The 19,593-nt window shown below is 44.5% G+C and overlaps 2 protein-coding genes across 6 annotated transcripts; both read right to left on the reverse strand.

Moving 5' to 3' along the window:
* Nucleotides 1–209: 209 nt before the first annotated feature.
* On the reverse strand, nucleotides 210–14,850 carry LOC114450905 (polymeric immunoglobulin receptor-like). 3 transcript variants are annotated; one of them, XM_028429344.1, is made up of 8 exons: nucleotides 14,725–14,850; nucleotides 14,079–14,300; nucleotides 2,623–2,949; nucleotides 2,217–2,531; nucleotides 1,791–1,853; nucleotides 1,623–1,703; nucleotides 1,177–1,229; nucleotides 210–1,085 (listed from the first exon to the last, which is right to left on the reverse strand). In XM_028429344.1, exons 1-8 carry the CDS (start codon nucleotides 14,762–14,764, stop codon nucleotides 975–977), a joined length of 1,212 nt encoding a protein of 403 aa, XP_028285145.1. In that variant the 5' UTR covers nucleotides 14,765–14,850; the 3' UTR covers nucleotides 210–974. The 3 variants fall into 3 exon arrangements, with proteins under 3 accessions (XP_028285145.1, XP_028285144.1, XP_028285146.1); XM_028429343.1 differs by lacking the exon at nucleotides 2,623–2,949 and adding an exon at nucleotides 11,957–12,283; XM_028429345.1 differs by lacking the exons at nucleotides 210–1,085; nucleotides 1,177–1,229; nucleotides 1,623–1,703; ... (1 more) ...; nucleotides 2,217–2,531; nucleotides 2,623–2,949 and adding exons at nucleotides 10,383–10,561; nucleotides 10,954–11,034; nucleotides 11,122–11,184; nucleotides 11,548–11,856; nucleotides 11,957–12,283.
* An 800-nt stretch (nucleotides 14,851–15,650) lies between these two features.
* LOC114451039 (uncharacterized) lies at nucleotides 15,651–18,858 on the reverse strand. 3 transcript variants are annotated; one of them, XM_028429562.1, is made up of 7 exons: nucleotides 18,748–18,858; nucleotides 18,192–18,411; nucleotides 17,821–17,913; nucleotides 17,620–17,706; nucleotides 17,471–17,520; nucleotides 15,946–16,060; nucleotides 15,651–15,841 (listed from the first exon to the last, which is right to left on the reverse strand). In XM_028429562.1, exons 2-7 carry the CDS (start codon nucleotides 18,298–18,300, stop codon nucleotides 15,699–15,701), a joined length of 597 nt encoding a protein of 198 aa, XP_028285363.1. In that variant the 5' UTR covers nucleotides 18,301–18,411; nucleotides 18,748–18,858; the 3' UTR covers nucleotides 15,651–15,698. The 3 variants fall into 3 exon arrangements, with proteins under 3 accessions (XP_028285363.1, XP_028285362.1, XP_028285364.1); XM_028429561.1 differs by having other exon boundaries at nucleotides 17,599–17,706; XM_028429563.1 differs by having other exon boundaries at nucleotides 15,651–16,060; nucleotides 17,599–17,706.
* Nucleotides 18,859–19,593: the final 735 nt, after the last annotated feature.

Raw genomic sequence — 19,593 nt, forward strand, 5'->3', positions numbered from 1 at the left:
TCTTGCACCATTCGATGCTCGGGTCCTAATTATGTCTAATGCAGAAAATCCGTAGCACCAACAGCACACACCAAGTGAACAAACAAACAGGACAGTGTTGAAACAGGAAGTGTCGAAACGAGAAGTAACGCAATACGTTACCCCCACAAGAACCACACTGGAGCTTTTTTCTTTAACAGACAAACAGCAGACACAGGAGCTTCAAGGGACATGCTGACACTTTAATAAGAAATGAAAAGAAGAACAGCTGAGCATGTTTGAAGCAGATATTTGGTCATAAAGTCATAAAGTCATTGGTAATAGCTTTAAATGGACATGGAATGACACACAGGGTTATTACATTTCATTCTGACCTGGACATGACAACAACAGTTTAAACAGCTGTGGAAATATTTCCTGTAAAGTTGTCAGAGGGTCAGAGGTGAAGATAAACATCAACAAATTATGACTATTTCAGCTCTTACACTCTATGAGTGTGTCACATTAGCGGCCGCCATCTTTTGGTGTGACGTCCTCTCCTTAATCTGTCCGGGCAGCATCTGCTACTTTTAGTTTGTTCTAAGCACGGCACTTCTAAAATACGGTATTTTCCAGACTATAAGTCGCACTTTTTTTCATCCTTTGGCTGGGTATGCGACTTATATATGAAAAAATACAGTTAGTTAGTGCGTGTCCTGACGTCCCATTACAAATATAATGGTAGCCGTTCTGTCCCTCTCCTTATCTATGGGTTTTTCTTCTTCATTATGCATTTTTTGGCTGGTGTGACTTATACTCCGGTGCGACCTATAGTCCGGAAAATACGGTAATAGATTTTTGAACATTTCTGAATCAATGCTGAATCGTCATGTTGCATAGTGATTAATCAGGCACACCCTTTTCGCTTGTGTGGTTGATTGACAGGTGAGGAGGTTGGACGCTTGCTGTATTTAATATCAGAATATTGATTCAATCAAGTCTTGTCTCGTCTTGTCTTATTGCAGCTCGGCTGAGTCGCTTGTTGGGGGGCTGGCGGTTTCATAAATCGTGTTTATTCCATTGTGTGACTGCTGGAGGCCCTCCTGTATCTCTTCATATATGCAGCTCTTAAAAAACAACACAGTTTGATTAACTTTCATTTCTAACAGTACACATTGTGAACACAAATTATATTTATTGTCCAGGTTTCACACTGACCTCATTGACTTGCTGTGCTGCTGCATTTCCTTTGGTTTTTGAATGTGAATATACTGGAAGACAGAAAACATAACAGAACATTTAGCAAGCATTTCGTGGCATCTGTGTGTGGTTTACATTTTCTAAAAAGTGCAAGACCTGCTGGGGATATTTTAAATGCATGTGCAAGTTCATCTTAAAACCTGGCATTTGGTGACCCCACTAATTAGCAAAGGTTATCTTCAGCTTGACGTCATGCACAGTCAGTGCTGCCACAGCTGTCGGTGTGCGTGCATGAACGGAGTTGAATGAATGAAAGGATAACTATATTTTAAAATCGTGCTGGGGAAAAAAATACGGAATCAATTTTTGGCGATGGGTGTTGATTGTGTGGCGGCCTGCCACAAATTTGTCTATGTGTAATAACTTTGATGTGAACATGAAGACTTGTGTGTTTCAGTTCTTACTTTTGTAGATAAAGATCAAAACTGCCACAAATAGCAGCAGCACAGCTACTCGGATGATCACAGCTTTGACCTCAGAGCTGCCTGCAAAATAAAGCACACAATAAAGAGAACATGCTGCAGTAAGACAACACAGCATCATTTATTAGATTATAAAATGTACTCTCTTACTATGACTCTCCTTGGGTATAGTAGCTGTCTGGCTTGAAGGAGCAGGAGGAGTGGTTGGTGATACTAAAAGGAGACAAACATGCATTCAAGGTGTGTATGAATGATTCATAAATTTACCTTCCGATCTCAACGATTCAGTCTCATCAAATAACAGATTAAAAAAGGAATAGAGAAATAAGCACCATTTGAACCTTCACTCTCTTTAAAGTTTAAATATAAACTTCCTGTTTACGTTCAGAGGCCATTCTCTGTCATTTCTTTCATGAAACAGCACAGCTGATGAGTGACCATTGAGCCATTTTAGCGGTCTCTGTCTGATCGATTGGTGCTCAAAGGCCAACACATGAAAGCCATGTCTTTATATTTCCACTCATCAGATGCTGTTGCACAATCTGAACAGAACTGCTGCACGATAAACTGACTCACCTACAGTCAGGATGAGTTTCTGGATGAAAGTTTTGTGTTGTTCGTCCTCACTTTCTGCTCCACACCAGTATGTCCCGCCGTCATCTGGTGTTACTTCTCTCACTGTTACATTGATGTTTCTCTGTCTGCTGTTATCTGTCATGGAGAACTTTCCATTCACATCAGGATTTTTGCTGCTTATCACACGCTGACATGTAGATGGATCTTCTCCCTTACAGATGAATTTTGTAGTGTAGGAAGCATCTACACGTTTGTAATCACACCAGTATGTGAGGTTCTGTCCAACAGCTGCTGTTCTTATGAACTTAGTAATATCTGTGAAAACAAGCAGAAAATGATAAAAAATAATAATAAATGTAAGCCATGACCAAATATATGATGAAACCTCTGGCTGAGAATCACTTACCTTTAACCTGCAGGTTTATCTTTCTGAGTACAACACTGAGTTCTTTATCATTTCTTTTCACTCCACACCAGTAGACACCAGCATCCTGTCTGGACACATTACTGATGGACACCATGAAACCACTGGTGGTGTTTTTGACAGTGAATTTCCTGTTTGACTTCAGAACAGAGATTCCTGATGAAATATTCTTACAGGAAGAATTGTCGTCTTTGCAGAAAAACCCTGCAGTGGACTTGTGTTTGTCTCCTGGGTCACATGTGATGATGGTTTCAGCTGATCTGTAAGCAGTTTGGACAGATGGTCTGGGGCAGGGATCAGCACCTGTGACTAGAACACAAGGATAAAACAAGTTTGGGTTTCTGTGATTAATTTAGTGTTGGAGAGAAGTTACAACATATATATTTAATAAGGTCCAATTATCAGTTATGATGATTAATTGATGAGGATTAAACACAAATAGATTTGAGTGAAGAGTGAAAAACTTACACACTTCAATTTCTGCGTTTTGTTTGTTACATTTCCCAAAGTCTTCATGTTCAAGTTGTTTTACCGTGAGAATCTTTTTAGAGTGGGTTTTGGTGAATTGATCTTTGATTGTTTTGTCATTCACTAATTCAGTAATTTGATATTTTCCATTTGTTTTAGTACCGCAGGTGAAGTTAACCCATCCATCTTTGCACTTCCACTCAGACTGAGCCTCAGAACCTGTAGAAAACACGGTGAGTGTTCACATCAGTCATTGAAACAAAGGTCATGTGAAATTATTTCTGTTTGACATAATTGATTTCTGCTGATGCTGCTGAATTGATCACAGCGATGTCTGGACCAATCTGTGTTTGTTGTTGTTCAAAGGACAGTGGAGTAAACTCACACTTCCTGTCCAGAACATTAGAGCCACCGACATCTGATGTTTGTTTTTCAGCACGTTTCAGCCTATAAGTCTGATCACTGTATGAAAAGCATCATATGAATTTGTGGTCCGTTACTGTATATTGTATCTATGGAACCAACAGGAGCTGTAACCACAGTGTACACCACAGGGTGAAATAAGATCACTCCTATAGACAGATTACAGTTTCCTCTCAGGCTCAAGCTTCTAAGTAATGTAGGAATCAGGCAGCATCTTTACCTGTCATCAGGGAGAGGATGAGTAGGATCAAGCTCCTCATGTTGTTGGATTAGAGGCTGAAGTGAAACATCTAATCTCTGGACGATTGTGTGGGTTCCTCCCTTTTTGATGTCTAGTCTGCTCACTGTTTCCTGATGTGATATTTTAAGTAACCTACGACTGCGTCGCCCACACTTCTTCTATTTGTTTTTCACTGCTTCCTGCTCAGTGCTGCTGTTTTATTAGCAGGTGGAGCACACAATTATTCTTCCCCTTCACTCCATGCAGAATTGAAATGATTGTACTTATAGTGCTGTGTTATAGTTACTCTCAGGCCAGCCTGTACAGTTTGGTACAGAATGAAGGTTTTACAGCTTTTAGTTCTGTTTAATATCGTCTTGATGAATATTACATACAAAAAGTGACGAGTTTCTGAGTGAAGGTTCTGTTAGATTTCACTTCCTAGGAGTTCATACTTCTTAGCATCAACACAACCAACAATAGCATTATTCTGCTCTCTGTACATAAAGTCATCAATAATATTAGTCCAGATATCACAGGAGGCATTCAGCACACATACTTATATTGTCTCTCTGTGGAGATTTGTCTCCCTCTAGCTCTCAGCCATCATGAGTGTAAGCACTGACACTCAGGTGTCCCTCAGAGGACTTGATGGTTCGGTAATGTTGCACTTCATGGGTTTTAAAAGTCCTCAGGAGCTTCTACATGTCTGCATTTTGTGATCTCCATGTACAGTATATTCTTTATTTTGAATTTGTCACTTGTTCTTCTGAACTTAAATCCACTGCTTGTTTTTAATTATCCTGCAAAATGCCAAAATCACACCATTTAATGTCAGGGGGTTGTGAGACGGAGGACACAAATACAGACTTAGCCGGAGGTGAAAGCAAACTCAGTGTTTTATTACAGGCTAGGTTCGGTACACAGAAGTTCAGTCCGCAAGGCAGAGGTATCCAAAAGGGCACAAAAGGGCCCCTAGCTTTTGCAGCAGTGAGACGCATGTGGTCTATACAGTCCACAGCCTGTTGGAGCTGGGTTTTCTCTTCAGAAATTTCTTCCCATAAAAATATTACCTCCACTGGATCCTCCATAGCTGCTCAGTCTGCTGCGTCCAGTTATGGCCAGTTCGTAATGTCAGGGGGTTGTGAGACGGAGGACACAAATGCAGACTTAGCCGGAGGTGAAAGCAAACTCAGTGTTTTATTACAGGCTAGGTTCGGTACACAGAAGTTCAGTCCGCAAGGCAGAGGTATCCAAAAGGGCACAGGCAAAAACCAGTGGTCAAAGTCCAAAGCAGTAATCGGTACACAGGAGTTCAGTCCGTGAGGCAAAGGTATCACAAAGGGATCAGATCCAAAATAGTTCAAGAAACACAAGAAACTCCAAAACTCACTCGGAAAACTCACTGGGGAAATCACAAGAGCGGAAGGCTACTTGGACGGCTGTGTCGCAGGATAACTCACAAAACGAACTGGCAACAAGGGGAAGGAAACACACAGGCTTTATACACAGGAGGGCGGGAAGACAATTGGACACAGTTGAAGCACATTAGGGCGGGGCAAGTACTCACAGGAGGGGGAAGGGAGCACACATGAGGAAGGGGAAGTAAACAGAACTGAAACACAAGGGGAAGATCAAGTTTCAAAATAAAACAGGAAGTGACTAGTAAAACTAGAACTAATACAAACAGAAAATGAACTACAAAATAAAAGACCTGGGTGAAACCATGACAGTACCCCCCCTCAAGGAACGGCTCCCAGACGTTCCACTAGAAACCAAAAGTACGAACAAAAATACAGGGAGCAAAGAATCAGTCTAATAAAGGTCCAGAAAACAAAAACTCAGAAAACTGGGTAGAGACCCAGCATGACGGAGTCTAGGGGGGCTCAGAGAGCAAGGCCAGAGGCTGAGAAGGCCGAGATTTCCCAGGGTCGAGAGAAACGGCAGGGGAACGCCAGAGACGAGGTTGCAGACCCTCCAGGGTCTGGGCGGAAGAACAACAGAGATAGAAACGTGGCCCCTCCACGGTCCGGGCGGAAAAACAACAGAGATGGAGACGCGACCCCTCCAGGGTCCGGGCGGAAGACCACCAGCGATGGAGACGCGGACCCTCCAGGGTCCGCACGGAAGACCACCAGCGATGGAGACGCGGACTCTCCAGGGTCCGGGCGGAAGACCACCAGCGAGGACGAAATGACGGACCCTCCTGGGTCCGGGCTGAAGACCAGCGAGGACGAGACGACGGACCCTCCTGTGTCCGGGCAGAAGATCAGTGAGGAAGGCGAGGCGGACTCTGGGTCCGGGCAGAAGACCAGCGAGGAAGGCGAGGCGGACCCTCCTGGGTCCGGGCAGAAGACCAGTAAGGACAAGATGACGGACCCTCCTGGGTCCGGGCAGAAGACCAGCAAAGACGATGGTGCTGACCCACCAGGGTCAGGGCAGAAGGTCGGCGAGGACGAGGAGGCTGACCCTCCAGGGTCAGGGCAGAAGGTCGGCGAGGATGAGGCTGCGGACCCTCCAGGGTCCGGGCAGGAAGCCAAAGCCGAGGATGAGGCAGAGGACCCTCCAGGGTCCAGACAGGAAGCCAGAGCCGAAGACGAGGCAGAAGACCCTCCAGGGTCCAGACAGGAAGACCACCAGCGATGGAGACGCGGACTCTCCAGGGTCCGGGCGGAAGACCACCAGCGAGGACGAAATGACGGACCCTCCTGGGTCCGGGCTGAAGACCAGCGAGGACGAGACGACGGACCCTCCTGTGTCCGGGCAGAAGATCAGTGAGGAAGGCGAGGCGGACTCTGGGTCCGGGCAGAAGACCAGCGAGGAAGGCGAGGCGGACCCTCCTGGGTCCGGGCAGAAGACCAGTAAGGACAAGATGACGGACCCTCCTGGGTCCGGGCAGAAGACCAGCAAAGACGATGGTGCTGACCCACCAGGGTCAGGGCAGAAGGTCGGCGAGGACGAGGAGGCTGACCCTCCAGGGTCAGGGCAGAAGGTCGGCGAGGATGAGGCTGCGGACCCTCCAGGGTCCGGGCAGGAAGCCAAAGCCGAGGATGAGGCAGAGGACCCTCCAGGGTCCAGACAGGAAGCCAGAGCCGAAGACGAGGCAGAAGACCCTCCAGGGTCCAGACAGGAAGCCAGAGCCAAAGACGAGGCAGAAGACCCTCCAGGGTCCAGACTGGAGACCGGCGCTGGAGCAGAAGACCCTCCAGGGTCCAGACTGGAGACCGGCGCTGGAGCAGAAGACCCTCCAGTGTCCGGACTGTAAACCAGAGCCGAGGACCCTCCAGTGTCCGGACTGTAAACCAGAGCCGAGGACCTGAGGGAGGACCACTGGTGTCGAGACTGGAGATCAGAGGCGAAGGACCACCGGCGTTGGGACTAAAGACCAGAGGCGAAGGACCACCGGGGTCGGGACTGAGGACCACAGTAGGGGACGGACCACCGGCGTCGGGACTGGGACTCGGGAGCGGTGGACCACCGGGGTCGGAACAAGGACTCGGGAGCAATGGACCACCGGGGTCGAAACAGGAGACGGAAGCCCTCCAGGGCCAAAACTCGAAACAGGAGACGGAAGCCCTCCAGGGCCAAAACTCGAAACAGGAGACGGAAGCCCTCCAGGGCCAAAACTCGAAACAGGAGACGAAATCCCACCAGGGCCAAAACTGGAACCCAGAACTGAGGAACCTTCAGTGTCAGGCTCAGTCACTATGGTTAAGGGTCCTTCTGGGTCAGAACGGGTAGCCAACTCTGCAGGGTCAGGGCTGGAACCCGGAGCCGGATATTCTCTAGTGACAGAGCTGGTCACTAGAGCTGAGGGTCCATCTGGGTCAGGACTGGAGCCCAGAACAGAAGACCCCCCATAGTCCAAACAGGCTTTCCCCAAAGTCTCAATCTGCGTTTCTTTGGTCCCAACAGATATCAAGTCCTTCGCCATGACAGATAATCCATCAGGAGCAACACAGGCAGGCCCCGGAACAGGTGGTGTAGCCTGGGGCGTGTCCTCGGGAGAAAAAGGGACGCCGTCTGGAGCCCACCCTCTGGCCGAGAAGGGAGGAGCGACGTCGTCTGGGGCCGCCCTCTGGCCGAGACGGGAGGAGTGACGTCGTCTGGGGCCCGCCCTCTGGCCGAGACGGGAGGAGCGACGTCGTCTGGGGCCCGCCCCTGGGTGGCGCCGGAGAGGGTGACGTCATCGGGAGCCCGCCTCCGGGCGGAACCGGAAGTGGCGTTGTCTGTGGTGAAGCCGTGAATGGAGCTGGTGCTGTACGAACGGCCCAGGCAGGGAGCACCGGAGCCACCGGAGAGTGGAAACCGTCCATCTCTTCGAACACAGGTTCATAGTCCATCCTCATCCAAGGCTCCTCGACCAGAATTTCTTTTTCATACGGGCCCGTAGCTTCTGTGTCATGTTCCAAAGGGCCCCTAGCTTTTGCAGCAGTGAGACGCATGTGGTCTATACAGTCCACAGCCTGTTGGAGCTGGGTTTTCTCTTCAGAAATTTCTTCCCATAAAAATATTACCTCCACTGGATCCTCCATAGCTGCTCAGTCTGCTGCGTCCAGTTATGGCCAGTTCGTAATGTCAGGGGGTTGTGAGACGGAGGACACAAATGCAGACTTAGCCGGAGGTGAAAGCAAACTCAGTGTTTTATTACAGGCTAGGTTCGGTACACAGAAGTTCAGTCCGTGAGGCAGAGGTATCCAAAAGGGCACAGGTAAAAACCAGTGATCAAAGTCCAAAGCAGTAATCGGTACACAGGAGTTCAGTGGACACAGGTGAAGCACATTTGGGGCGGAGCAGGTAATCACAGGAAGGGAGCACACATGAGGAAGGGGAAGTAAACAGAACTGAAACACAAGGGGAAGATCAAGTTTCAAAATAAAACAGGAAGTGACTAGTAAAACTAGAACTAATACAAACAGAAAATGAACTACAAAATAAAAGACCTGGGTGAGCCATGACATTTATATTAGAAAGAAGCTGAAGTGTGAACGCTCTGATGGTCCATGAATGTAATGTAATGATATAAAGATTTTATTATTCAGATTATACATTTAATCATATTGTATTTTATTGTTTATTTCATTTCACTGTCATGTTGAAAAATATTTTTTAACATTTCTCGAAGATAAATCTGTTTTTTTTTATTATGCCTGCTGCTGTTTGTTATTGTAGTACTGAGTTAAAATTAATAATAGTTCAGCATAGAAAGTGTTATTTTACAGAGAATGCAGTTGATCTAATAGATTTTAAGGCGTGACATTTGTTAGTAGGTCTCTGCAGTGTAATAATCTGGTGGTTTCCCTGTTAACAGGAGTGTAGAGCTATGCTGTGAGCACATGGACAACTCTGCTGATATTTAGACAGTGTTCACCGTGCAGACTGTCTCTGGATCTGTGTCCACACATTTTCTGAACAGCACCAGAGTCATTGTCATCGTGCTTTTCAAGTGACCAGTCACAAGTGCAAGACTTTTCAGCAAGAGTATGATGGTCAAGCGGTGCTAAAGGCCAGAATGTGTGAGAGAGGAACCAGGAAGTCCTTTTGTGGAAGCAGCAGCAGCTCAGCTGATTGTTGCTGCTCAGTGTTTTGATCCATGACTTTGTTGTCACTGAAACAAGAACCACACTGGAGCTTTTTTCTTTAACAGACAAACAGCAGACACAGGAGCTTCAAGGGACATGCTGACACTTTAATAAGAAATGAAAAGAAGAACAGCTGAGCATGTTTGAAGCAGATATTTAGTCATAAAGTCATTGGTAATAGCTTTAAATGGACATGAAATGACACACAGGGTTATTACATTTCATTCTGACCTGGACATGACAACAACAGTTTAAACAGCTGTGGAAATATTTCCTGTAAAGTTGTCAGAGGGTCAGAGGTGAAGATAAACATCAACAAATTATGACTATTTCAGCTCTTACACCCTACGAGTGTGTCACAATAGGGGCCGCCATCTTTTGGTGTGACGTCCTGATGGTTCTCTTCCCCCTCCAGCTTGTCCACACTTTGCATTCCGAGCATAGGTGACGCGTGTGGTCGATATGTCGCTAATTCCAGCCAGCTATATGAGCGCACAGTAGTCCGCCTTTTACTCATTTACAGGATGTTTATAGGAATTTCTGTGCGGTGAAGCTGATCGTTTCTCTGTGTTAGAACTTGTTGAAATGCGTGTGTCTCACTCTCAATGCCCTGCAGCCACACCACTTAAGTTAAGAGGAATTCAGGAGGCAACATTACACTAAAAACATAGTGATTTACGCTGGCCTGCTGATGCGACTAATACTCCGGTGCGACTTATCTATGGGTTTTTCTTCTTCATTATGCATTTTTTGGCTGGTGTGACTTATACTCCGGTGCGACCTATAGTCCGCAAAATACGGTAATAGATTTTTGAACATTTCTGAATCAATGCTGAATCGTCATGTTGCATAGTGATTAATCAGGCACACCCTTTTCGCTTGTGTGGTTGATTGACAGGTGAGGAAGTTGGACGCTTGCTGTATTTAATATCAGAATATTGATTCAGTCAATCAAGTCTTGTCTCGTCTTGTCTTATTGCAGCCCGGCTGAGTCGCTTGTTGGGCGGCTGGCGGTTTCATAAATCGTGTTTATTCCATTGTGTGACTGCTGGAGGCCCTCCTGTATCTCTTCATATATGCAGCTCTTAAAAAACAACACAGTTTGATTAACTTTGGTTCCTAACAGTTCCCATTGTGCACACAAATTATATTTATTGTCCAGGTTTCACACTGACCTCATTGACTTGCTCTGCTGCTGCATTTCCTTTGGTTTTTGAATGTGAATATCCTGTTAGACAGAAAACATAACAGAACATTTAGCAAGCATTTCGTGGCATCTGTGTGTGGTTTAGATTTTCTAAAAAGTGCAAGACCTGCTGGGGATATTTTAAATGCATGTGCAAGTTCATCTTAAAACCTGGCATTTGGTGACCCCACTAATTAGCAAAGGTTATCTTCAGCTTGACGTCATGCACAGTCAGTGCTGCCACAGCTGTCGGTGTGCGTGCATGAACAGAGTTGAATAAATGAAAGGATAACTATATTTTAAAATCGTGCTGGGGAAAAAAATACGGAATCAATTTTTGGCGATGGGTGTTGATTGTGTGACGGCCTGCCACAAATTTGTCTATGTGTGGGAAACTCTGATGTGAACATGAAGACTTGTGTTTCAGTTCTTACTTTTGTAGATAAAGATCAAAACTGCCACAAATAGCAGCAGCACAGCTACTCGGATGATCACAGCTATGACCTCAGAGCTGCCTGCAAAATAAAGCACACAATATAGAGAACATGCTGCAGTAAGACAACACAGCATCATTTATTAGATAATAAAATGTACTCTCTTACTATGACTCTCCTTGGGTATAGTAGCTGTCTGGCTTGAAGGAGCAGGAGGAGTGGTTGGTGATACTAAAAGGAGACAAACATGCATTCAAGGTGTGTATGAATGATTCATAAATTTACCTTCCGATCTCAACGATTCAGTCTCATCAAATAACAGATTAAAAAAGGAATAGAGAAATAAGCACCATTTGAACCTTCACTCTCTTTAAAGTTTAAATATAAACTTCCTGTTTACGTTCAGAGGCCATTCTCTGTCATTTCTTTCATGAAACAGCACGGCTGATGAGTGACCATTGAGCCATTTTAGCGGTCTCTGTCTGATCGATTGGTGCTCAAAGGCCAACACATGAAAGCCATATCTTTATATTTCCACTCATCAGATGCTGTTGCACAATCTGAACAGAGCTGCTGCACGATAAACTGACTCACCTACAGTCAGGATGAGTTTATGGATGAAAGTTTTGTGTTCGTCCTCACTTTCTGCTCCACACCAGTATGTCCCGCCGTCATCTGGTGTTACTTCTCTCACTGTTACACTGATAATCTTCTTTGTTGTGTTTGTCATGGAGAACTTTCCATTCTCATCAGGATTTTTGCTGCTTATCACACGGTGACATGTAGATGGATCTTCTCCCTTACAGATGAATTTTGTAGTGTAGGAAGCATTTACACGTTTGTAATAACACCAGAATGTGAAGTTCTGTCCAACAGCTGGTGATCTGGTAAACCTAGTAATATCTGTGGAAACAAGCAGCAAAATGATAAAAAATAATAGTTTGATAATAAATGTAAGCCATGACCAAATATATGATGAAACCTCTGGCTGAGAATCACTCACCTTTAACCTGCAGGTTTATCTTTCTGAGTACAACACTGAGTTTTTTATCATTTCTTGTCACTCCACACCAGTAGACACCAGCATCCTGTCTGGACACATTACTGATGGACACCATGAAACCACTGGTGTTGTGTTTGACAGTGAATTTCCTGTTTGACTTCAGAACAGAGTTTCCTGATAAAATATTCTCACAGGTAGAATTGTCGTCTTTGCAGAAAAACCCTGCAGTGGACTTGTGTTTGTCTCCTGGGTCACATGTGATGGTGGTTTCAGCTGATCTGTAAGCAGTTTGGACAGATGGTCTGGGGCAGGGATCAGCACCTGTGACTAGAACACAAGGATAAAACAAGTTTGGGTTTCTGTGATTGATTTAGTGTTGGATAGAAGTTACAACATATATACACTCAACAAAAATATAAACACAACACTTTTGTTTTTGCTCCCATGTTTCATGAGATGGACTTGAAGATCTAAACTTCATTCCAGATACACAATATTACCATTCCTCTCAAACATTGTTCACAAATCTGTCTAAATGTGTGATAGTGAGCACTTCTGCTTTGCTGAGATAATCCATCCCACCTCACAGGTGTGCCACATCAAGATGCTGATCTGACATCATGATTAGTGCACAGGTGTACCTCAAACTGCCCACAATAAAAGGCCACCCTGAAATGTGCAGTTTTGTCTCACAGCAAAATGCCACAGATGCCACAAGCATTGAGGGAGCGTGCAATTGGCATGCTGACAGCAGGAATGTCAACCAGATCTGTTGCTCGTGCATTGAATGTTCATTTCTCCACCATAAGCCGTCTCCAAAGGCGTTTCAGAGAATATGGCAGTACATCCAACCGGCCTCACAACCGCAGACCACGAGTAACCACACCAGCCCAGGACCTCCACATCCAGCAGGTTCACCTCCGAGATCGTCTGAGACCAGCCACTCAGACAGCTGCTGAAACAATTGGTTTGCATAACCAAACAATTTCTGCACAAACTGTCAGAAACCGTCTCAGGGAAGCTCAACTGCATGCTCGTCGTCCTCATCGGGGTCTTAACCTGACTCCAGATCGTCGCCGTAACAGACTTGAGTGGGCAAATGCTCACATTCGATGGCGTCTAGCACGTTGGAGAGGTGTTCTCTTCACGGATGAATCTCGGTTTACATTGTTCAGGGCAGATGGCAGACAGCGTGTGTGGCGTCGTGTGGGTGAGCGCTTTGCTGATGTCAATGTTGTGGATCGAGTGGCCCATGGTGGTGGTGGGGTCATGGTATGGGCAGGCATCTGTTATGGACGAAGAACACAGGTGCATTTTATTGATGGCGTTTTGAATGCACAGAGATACCGTGATGAGATCCTGAGGCCCATTGTTGTGCCATACATCCATGAACATCACCTCATGTTTCAGCAAGATAATGCACGGCCCCATGTTGCAAGGATCTGTACACAATTCTTGGAAGCTGAAAATGTCCCAGTTCTTGCATGGCCAGCATACTCACCGGACATGTCACCCATTGAACATGTTTGGGATGTGCTTGACCGGCGTATACGACAGCGTGCACCAGTTCCCACTAATATCCAGCAACTTCGCACAGCCATTGAAGAGGAGTGGACCAACATTCCACAGGCCACAATAGACAATCTGATAAACTCTATGCGAAGAAGATGTGTTGCACTGCATGAGGCAAATGGTGGTCACACCAGATACTCACTGGTTCTGAGTCCCCAGACCGCCAATAAAGCAGAAACAAAATGCACATTTCAGGGTGGCCTTTTATTGTGGGCAGTTTAAGGTACACCTGTGCACTAATCATGATGTCAGATCAGCATCTTGATGTGGCACACCTGTGAGGTGGGATGGATTATCTCAGCAAAGCAGAAGTGCTCACTATCACACATTTAGACAGATTTGTGAACAATGTTTGAGAGGAATGGTAATATTGTGTATCTGGAATGAAGTTTAGATCTTCAAGTCCATCTCATGAAACATGGGAGCAAAAACAAAAGTGTTGCGTTTATATTTTTGTTGAGTGTATTTAATAAGGTCTAATTATCAGTTATAATGATTAATTGATGAGGATTAAACACAAATAGATTTGAGTGAAGAGTGAAAAACTTACAAACTTCAATCTTTGCCTCTTGTTGTTTGTTACATTTCCCAAAGTCTTCATGTTCAAGTTGTTTTACCGTGAGAATCTTTTCAGAGTGGTCTTTGATGAATTGATCTTTGATTGTTTTGTTATTCACTAATTCAGTAATTTGATATTTTCCACTTGTTTTAGGACCGCAGGTGAAGTTAACCCATCCATCTTTGCACTTCCACTCAGACTGAGCCTCAGAACCTGTAGAAAACACGGTGAGTGTTCACATCAGTCATTGAAACAAAGGTCATGTGAAATTATTTCTGTTTGACATAATTGATTTCTGCTGATGCTGCTGAATTGATCACAGCGATGTCTGGACCAATCTGTGTTTGTTGTTGTTCAAAGGACGGTGGAGTAAACTCACACTTCCTGTCCAGAACATTAGAGCCACCGACATCTGATGTTTGTTTTTCAGCACGTTTCAGCCTATAAGTCTGATCACTGTATGAAAAGCATCATATGAATTTGTGGTCCGTTACTGTATATTGTATCTATGGAACCAACAGGAGCTGTAACCACAGTGTACACCACAGGGTGAAATAAGATCACTCCTATAGACAGATTACAGTTTCCTCTCAGGCTCAAGCTTCTAAGTAATGTAGGAATCAGGCAGCATCTTTACCTGTCATCAGGGAGAGGATGAGTAGGATCAAGCTCCTCATGTTGTTGGATTAGAGGCTGAAGTGAAACATCTAATCTCTGGATGATTGTGTGGGTTCCTCCCTTTTTGATGTCTAGTCTGCTCACTGTTTCCTGATGTGATATTTTAAGTAACCTACGACTGCGTCGCCCTGCGACTGCTTCCTGCTCAGTGCTGCTGTTTTATTAGCAGGTGGAGCACAAAATTATTCTTCCCCTTCACTCCATGCAGAATTGAAATGATTGTACTTATAGTGCTGTGTTATAGTTACTCTCAGGCCAGCCTGTACAGTTTGGTACAGAATGAAGTTTTTACAGCTTTTAGTTCTGTTTAATATCGTCTCAAAAAGTGACGAGTTTCTGAGTGAAGGTTCTGTTGGATTTCACTTCCTAGGAGTTCATACTTCTTAGCATCAACACAACCAACGATAGCATTATTCTGCTCTCTGTACATAAAGTCATCAATAATATTAGTCCAGATATCACAGGAGGCATTCAGCACACATACTTATATTGTCTCTCTGTGCAGATTTGTCTCCCTCTAGCTCTCAGCCATCATGAGTGTAAGCACTGACACTCAGGTGTCCCTCAGAGGACCTGATGGTTCGGTAATGTTTCACTTCACGGGGTTTAAAAGTCCTCAGGAGCTTCTACATGTCTGCATTTTGTGATCTCCATGTACATTATATTCTTTATTTTGAATTTGTCACTTGTTCTCCTGAATCAACGACTACATATGGACAGGGATGCCAAAAATAAATACAACAGAAGTAAAGAAAAATGTAATGATATATATTTGTATTTATATTATTTTCATTGTACAGATTATACATGTAATTATATTGTATTTTATTGTGTATCTCTGTACCTCCACAGCTGTACAGATATGATGACAGCAAACGTCCTGACTGTTACCTTTTGAACTTCTTGAACTTTTCCTCAGTGATTTCCAAGAGTTTAAATCGAGGTAACTGGACTCAAGGATTGACGTTTCACACTCCCCCGAGCGGCTTCTTCAGGTTTGTTACTGTGCTGGTGGGGAAACTGTGACTGTGACCTGCATGAGCATGAGCATCCACAGATATTTTTCCTCAGCGCTGCTGTGGTGTGTTGACAGCAGAGTAGAGAGGGTTTTCAGAAACGTTGGCTGGTGGCTCAGTGATCGTCCAGTATGTGGGATCCTGAACTGTTGAGTAAACGTCACCTTTAACTTCAGCAGGGCTCTGTGTGGAAAAGTTGGCGGTGACATAAACTGTTTTCATCGCAGGTGCTGTGTCTGACCTCTGGGGGCGCTCTTGTATCTCGTCATAGCCGTGATCCTTTCAGAATGAAAAACACAGGACAGATAGTTTAGGTTGAATCCAGCTGGTGAGCAGTGATACTTAAACTTTATAACCCAGAGCTGAGTTTTAGTCATGCTGGCAGTGCACAGTAGCTTTATGAACAGTCACTTCACTGATGGAGTGATGACTACTGAAAAACTGATGACCGTGTACAAGGTTGGTGTCATAGATGCCTGCTAGATGTTAGCTGTCAAGAATCCCTGGTGGCACATTCAAAACCTTCTCTAGAAAATACAGTGAGCCTCAGTCATTGACAGTGAAACCTATGGACAGAGCTTCCATGATGTCACCCATTTGTTTCTAAAGAGCCGTTTTGGGGCTCGGTGGGAGGCTCCGGGACGCTCTGACCGCCGCCATGTTGGCAACGTCACGTTCCCCAAAACTCCAAATATGGACAGAGAGGGGGGAGCACAAGCAGAGTTTAGGGGGCGGGCGATCCGCCTGTCACTCAAAGAGGTAATGTCCATAATTATGCGTTATTTTAAGTCAGAATATAATTAAAACAAGTGAGTTCGAAAAATTCGCCCACCTGTACAATTGACACCAGAAGAGAACCTATCATTTGAGACCAGAATGTTTTTGTTGTACCAGGCTGTAAACATGTTCATTTCTGTTGTGAAGTTGGACATTTTAACATGGGAGTCTATGGGAAATGACTCGCTTTTGGAGCCAGCCTCTAGCGGTTGCGGCGTGTACTACAAGTTTTGACACTTCCGCATGGGCTTCAAGTTTGAGCCCCGAAGGCTGCAGCTTGGCCTCAGTAGTGAGCGGCTTTGGGTCTCTGTGAGGCTCCAACCATCGCAATGTTGTCTCCAGGTCTCCAAAGAGGTGGAGTGCAATTGGAGCTGCGGCGGCATGTTGATGTGAGCTTCTTGCTTCCATCATGTCTTAATTAAATTAAAATTAGTTATAAAAAAACATTCACTCCCCCCTACAGGGGAAATTATCAATAGACACCAAAACCAGGTTGTAAAATGTCTGTTTTTATATGGCGGTCTATGGGGATTGACTCACTTTTGGTGCCAGCCCCTAGAGGCTTCAAGGTGAACTGCAGTTTTGACTGTCACAACTAAAATAAACCTGCAAGTTGAATAAAGGGATCTGAAACCAAATCTTGATCATGCAGTGTGAACCGACCATGTCCACCCCGAAAGAAGACCAACTGCTTGAGTTTGTTACTGATGGTGGCCCAACATTCTGGTGCCTTTACCATCTTCTGCTGTTCAGGGAGATGATGCAAGCATTTACACACACACACACACACAGACACATATATATTTGTCAACAAAAATCTCAGGCCTCTTGCATCATACATGTACGGGTGAATTCCAGTGTTTGTTCATCATGTCTGACACTGTTGGTGACCACACACACGCGTACACTCACCACTATGCTCTGTGCTTCCTTGTTTCCTGTGTTTTTTGAACACTTAAAACCTGCAGAGGACAGTGAATGAGAGTAAACGTAAGAAGAGGAAGCAATACGCAGAAGGAAATTGCACTTCAAAAACTCACGTGTGTGAAGAAATCTCTTACGTTTGTAGATGAAACCCAAAACAACCACCAGCACCAGCAATGTCAGACAGACAGCCGCAGCAATGACGACAGTGGAGTGAGGGCCGCCTGCAACACAAAATCACAACAGTCTTTATTTAAATCCTCTTTCACACACACACACTTCACCACAGACACACATTAGTATAGACACTTATGTGCTGCTGCTGCTGTGGGTCTCACCCTTTCTCGGTGCAGGGACTGCTGACTGGGTTGAGAGAGCTGGCAGAGATGTAGCCACAGTGACGGACTGTGATGTGATGGCGGTGGTGGCTGCTGATGTAGTTGGACGTAGTAGAAAGAAAAATGTGAGAGTTGGGCTGATTAATAATCTGTAATTCAAGTAAGGGAAGAAATACCTTTTCACAAAATCGTGGTGTTGTTGAAACAAAATGTGATTGGTCAAGTTTCTCATCAAACAGAATCGAGTAATCAACATAGCCATGTACTAAGTTATAGGACGTTTAATTTTCGAATGTATGGGACAATAATACTCTAGAAAATATCTGCTGTTCTTTTATAAACTATTAACCCGTGTGATGATCATAATTTACCTGTTTTCTTCTTTTTGTTTCTATTTTTTGAGGATTCTTTGGATTCATTAGAGTCACTCTGTGATGAGTCCTTCTTGGATTTGCCCCTTTTGTCACGTTTTTTGCCCATCTTCAGATTTTTATTGTCCAGGAAAATCTCTTTGTTTTCCCACAAATTGTCAATTTGTTCTGAATATTTCGTGGAGTCCAGCTCTTCCTTCTATAGACAACGTTTCACAACCTGTGGGTAAAAGAGATCATTTATTTTTTTTTAGCCGCTGTGATGTAGGTCAGGCTCTCCGCTGTTGTTGTTACGCTTCTAGAAAAGCCTCTGCCGCAAAAGGAAAGCATTTGAGATGCATCAATGTGACTAGCAATCAGTAGTAAATTATCTGATATAATGCAGATTGATAAAAGCATTAACATCTGTACAGTAATACACACACCTGTAACTGATGTCATACGGTTTAAATGATGTGCTATATAGCGTAGAGCATCATTTAAAACTGCTATAGGACTATATACACACTGCTGCATTGCTACAGACACAGATAACACAGTCCTCAGGTGTTCTTACCTTCAGTGACAGGGTGAGCAGCAGAAAGCTGTGGTTTTACATGCTGAAATCTTTTGCTTTAAAGCTGCTGGGTTCCTCTTTTCAGCGTTTAGTTCCTTTTTTCTGTCATGTTACCAAACATCTTCTCAGTAATAATCACTCAAGATGTGGAAAGCTACAAAAAGTGATGAGACACACTGCCCACAATTTAAACTATATAAAACCACCGGACATGAATCTTATTATGCTATTATTTCATGGATGAAAACTAAAATAGCAGTGATGTCATCTGGGTTTTTCGACATTTGTACATTTTAGGTGATGTTAGCAAACCAGGGAAAACCCCTGAATATGTTCAAATAAAAACACACGACGACGGGGACCCTGGTCTACGTCACACCTGCTCCAGAATCTGACCACAAACAAGACACAAGACACACTGTGAATAATGTAGAATCCTGGAGGCATTATATAGCATATATTTTACAGCTGTGATGTGATATAGTTTTACTTTTAGTATCTCCATTTTTTGAATAAACTTAATGAATCATATCTCTTAAGGCCCCGTTCACACTGGAGAAAGTCATTCCAGCTAGAGTAGGATTGAGCCCAGACAGCCTTTAAGCTGGATGCGTTCAGACCTATTTTCAAATCTGGCTAGCACACACTTGTGTCCGCACTCAAGCCGGCTTCATCCAGCGTGTTTGCTGTTCTCCAAAACACTAGGTGGCGCCTCGTAATATGGCTAATAATGTGGCTAGCCGAATTCGCTAGCCACATTTGCGTTCACACCTGAGCCACATTTGAGCCAGTCCTGCTAGATCCACCTCTCGAGGGTGGATCTAGCCGGCTTGAAATCAAACTGGA

Source organism: Parambassis ranga, chromosome 18, assembly GCF_900634625.1.
Source record: "Parambassis ranga chromosome 18, fParRan2.1, whole genome shotgun sequence".
In the NCBI taxonomy this organism is placed as follows: Eukaryota; Metazoa; Chordata; class Actinopteri; family Ambassidae; genus Parambassis; species Parambassis ranga.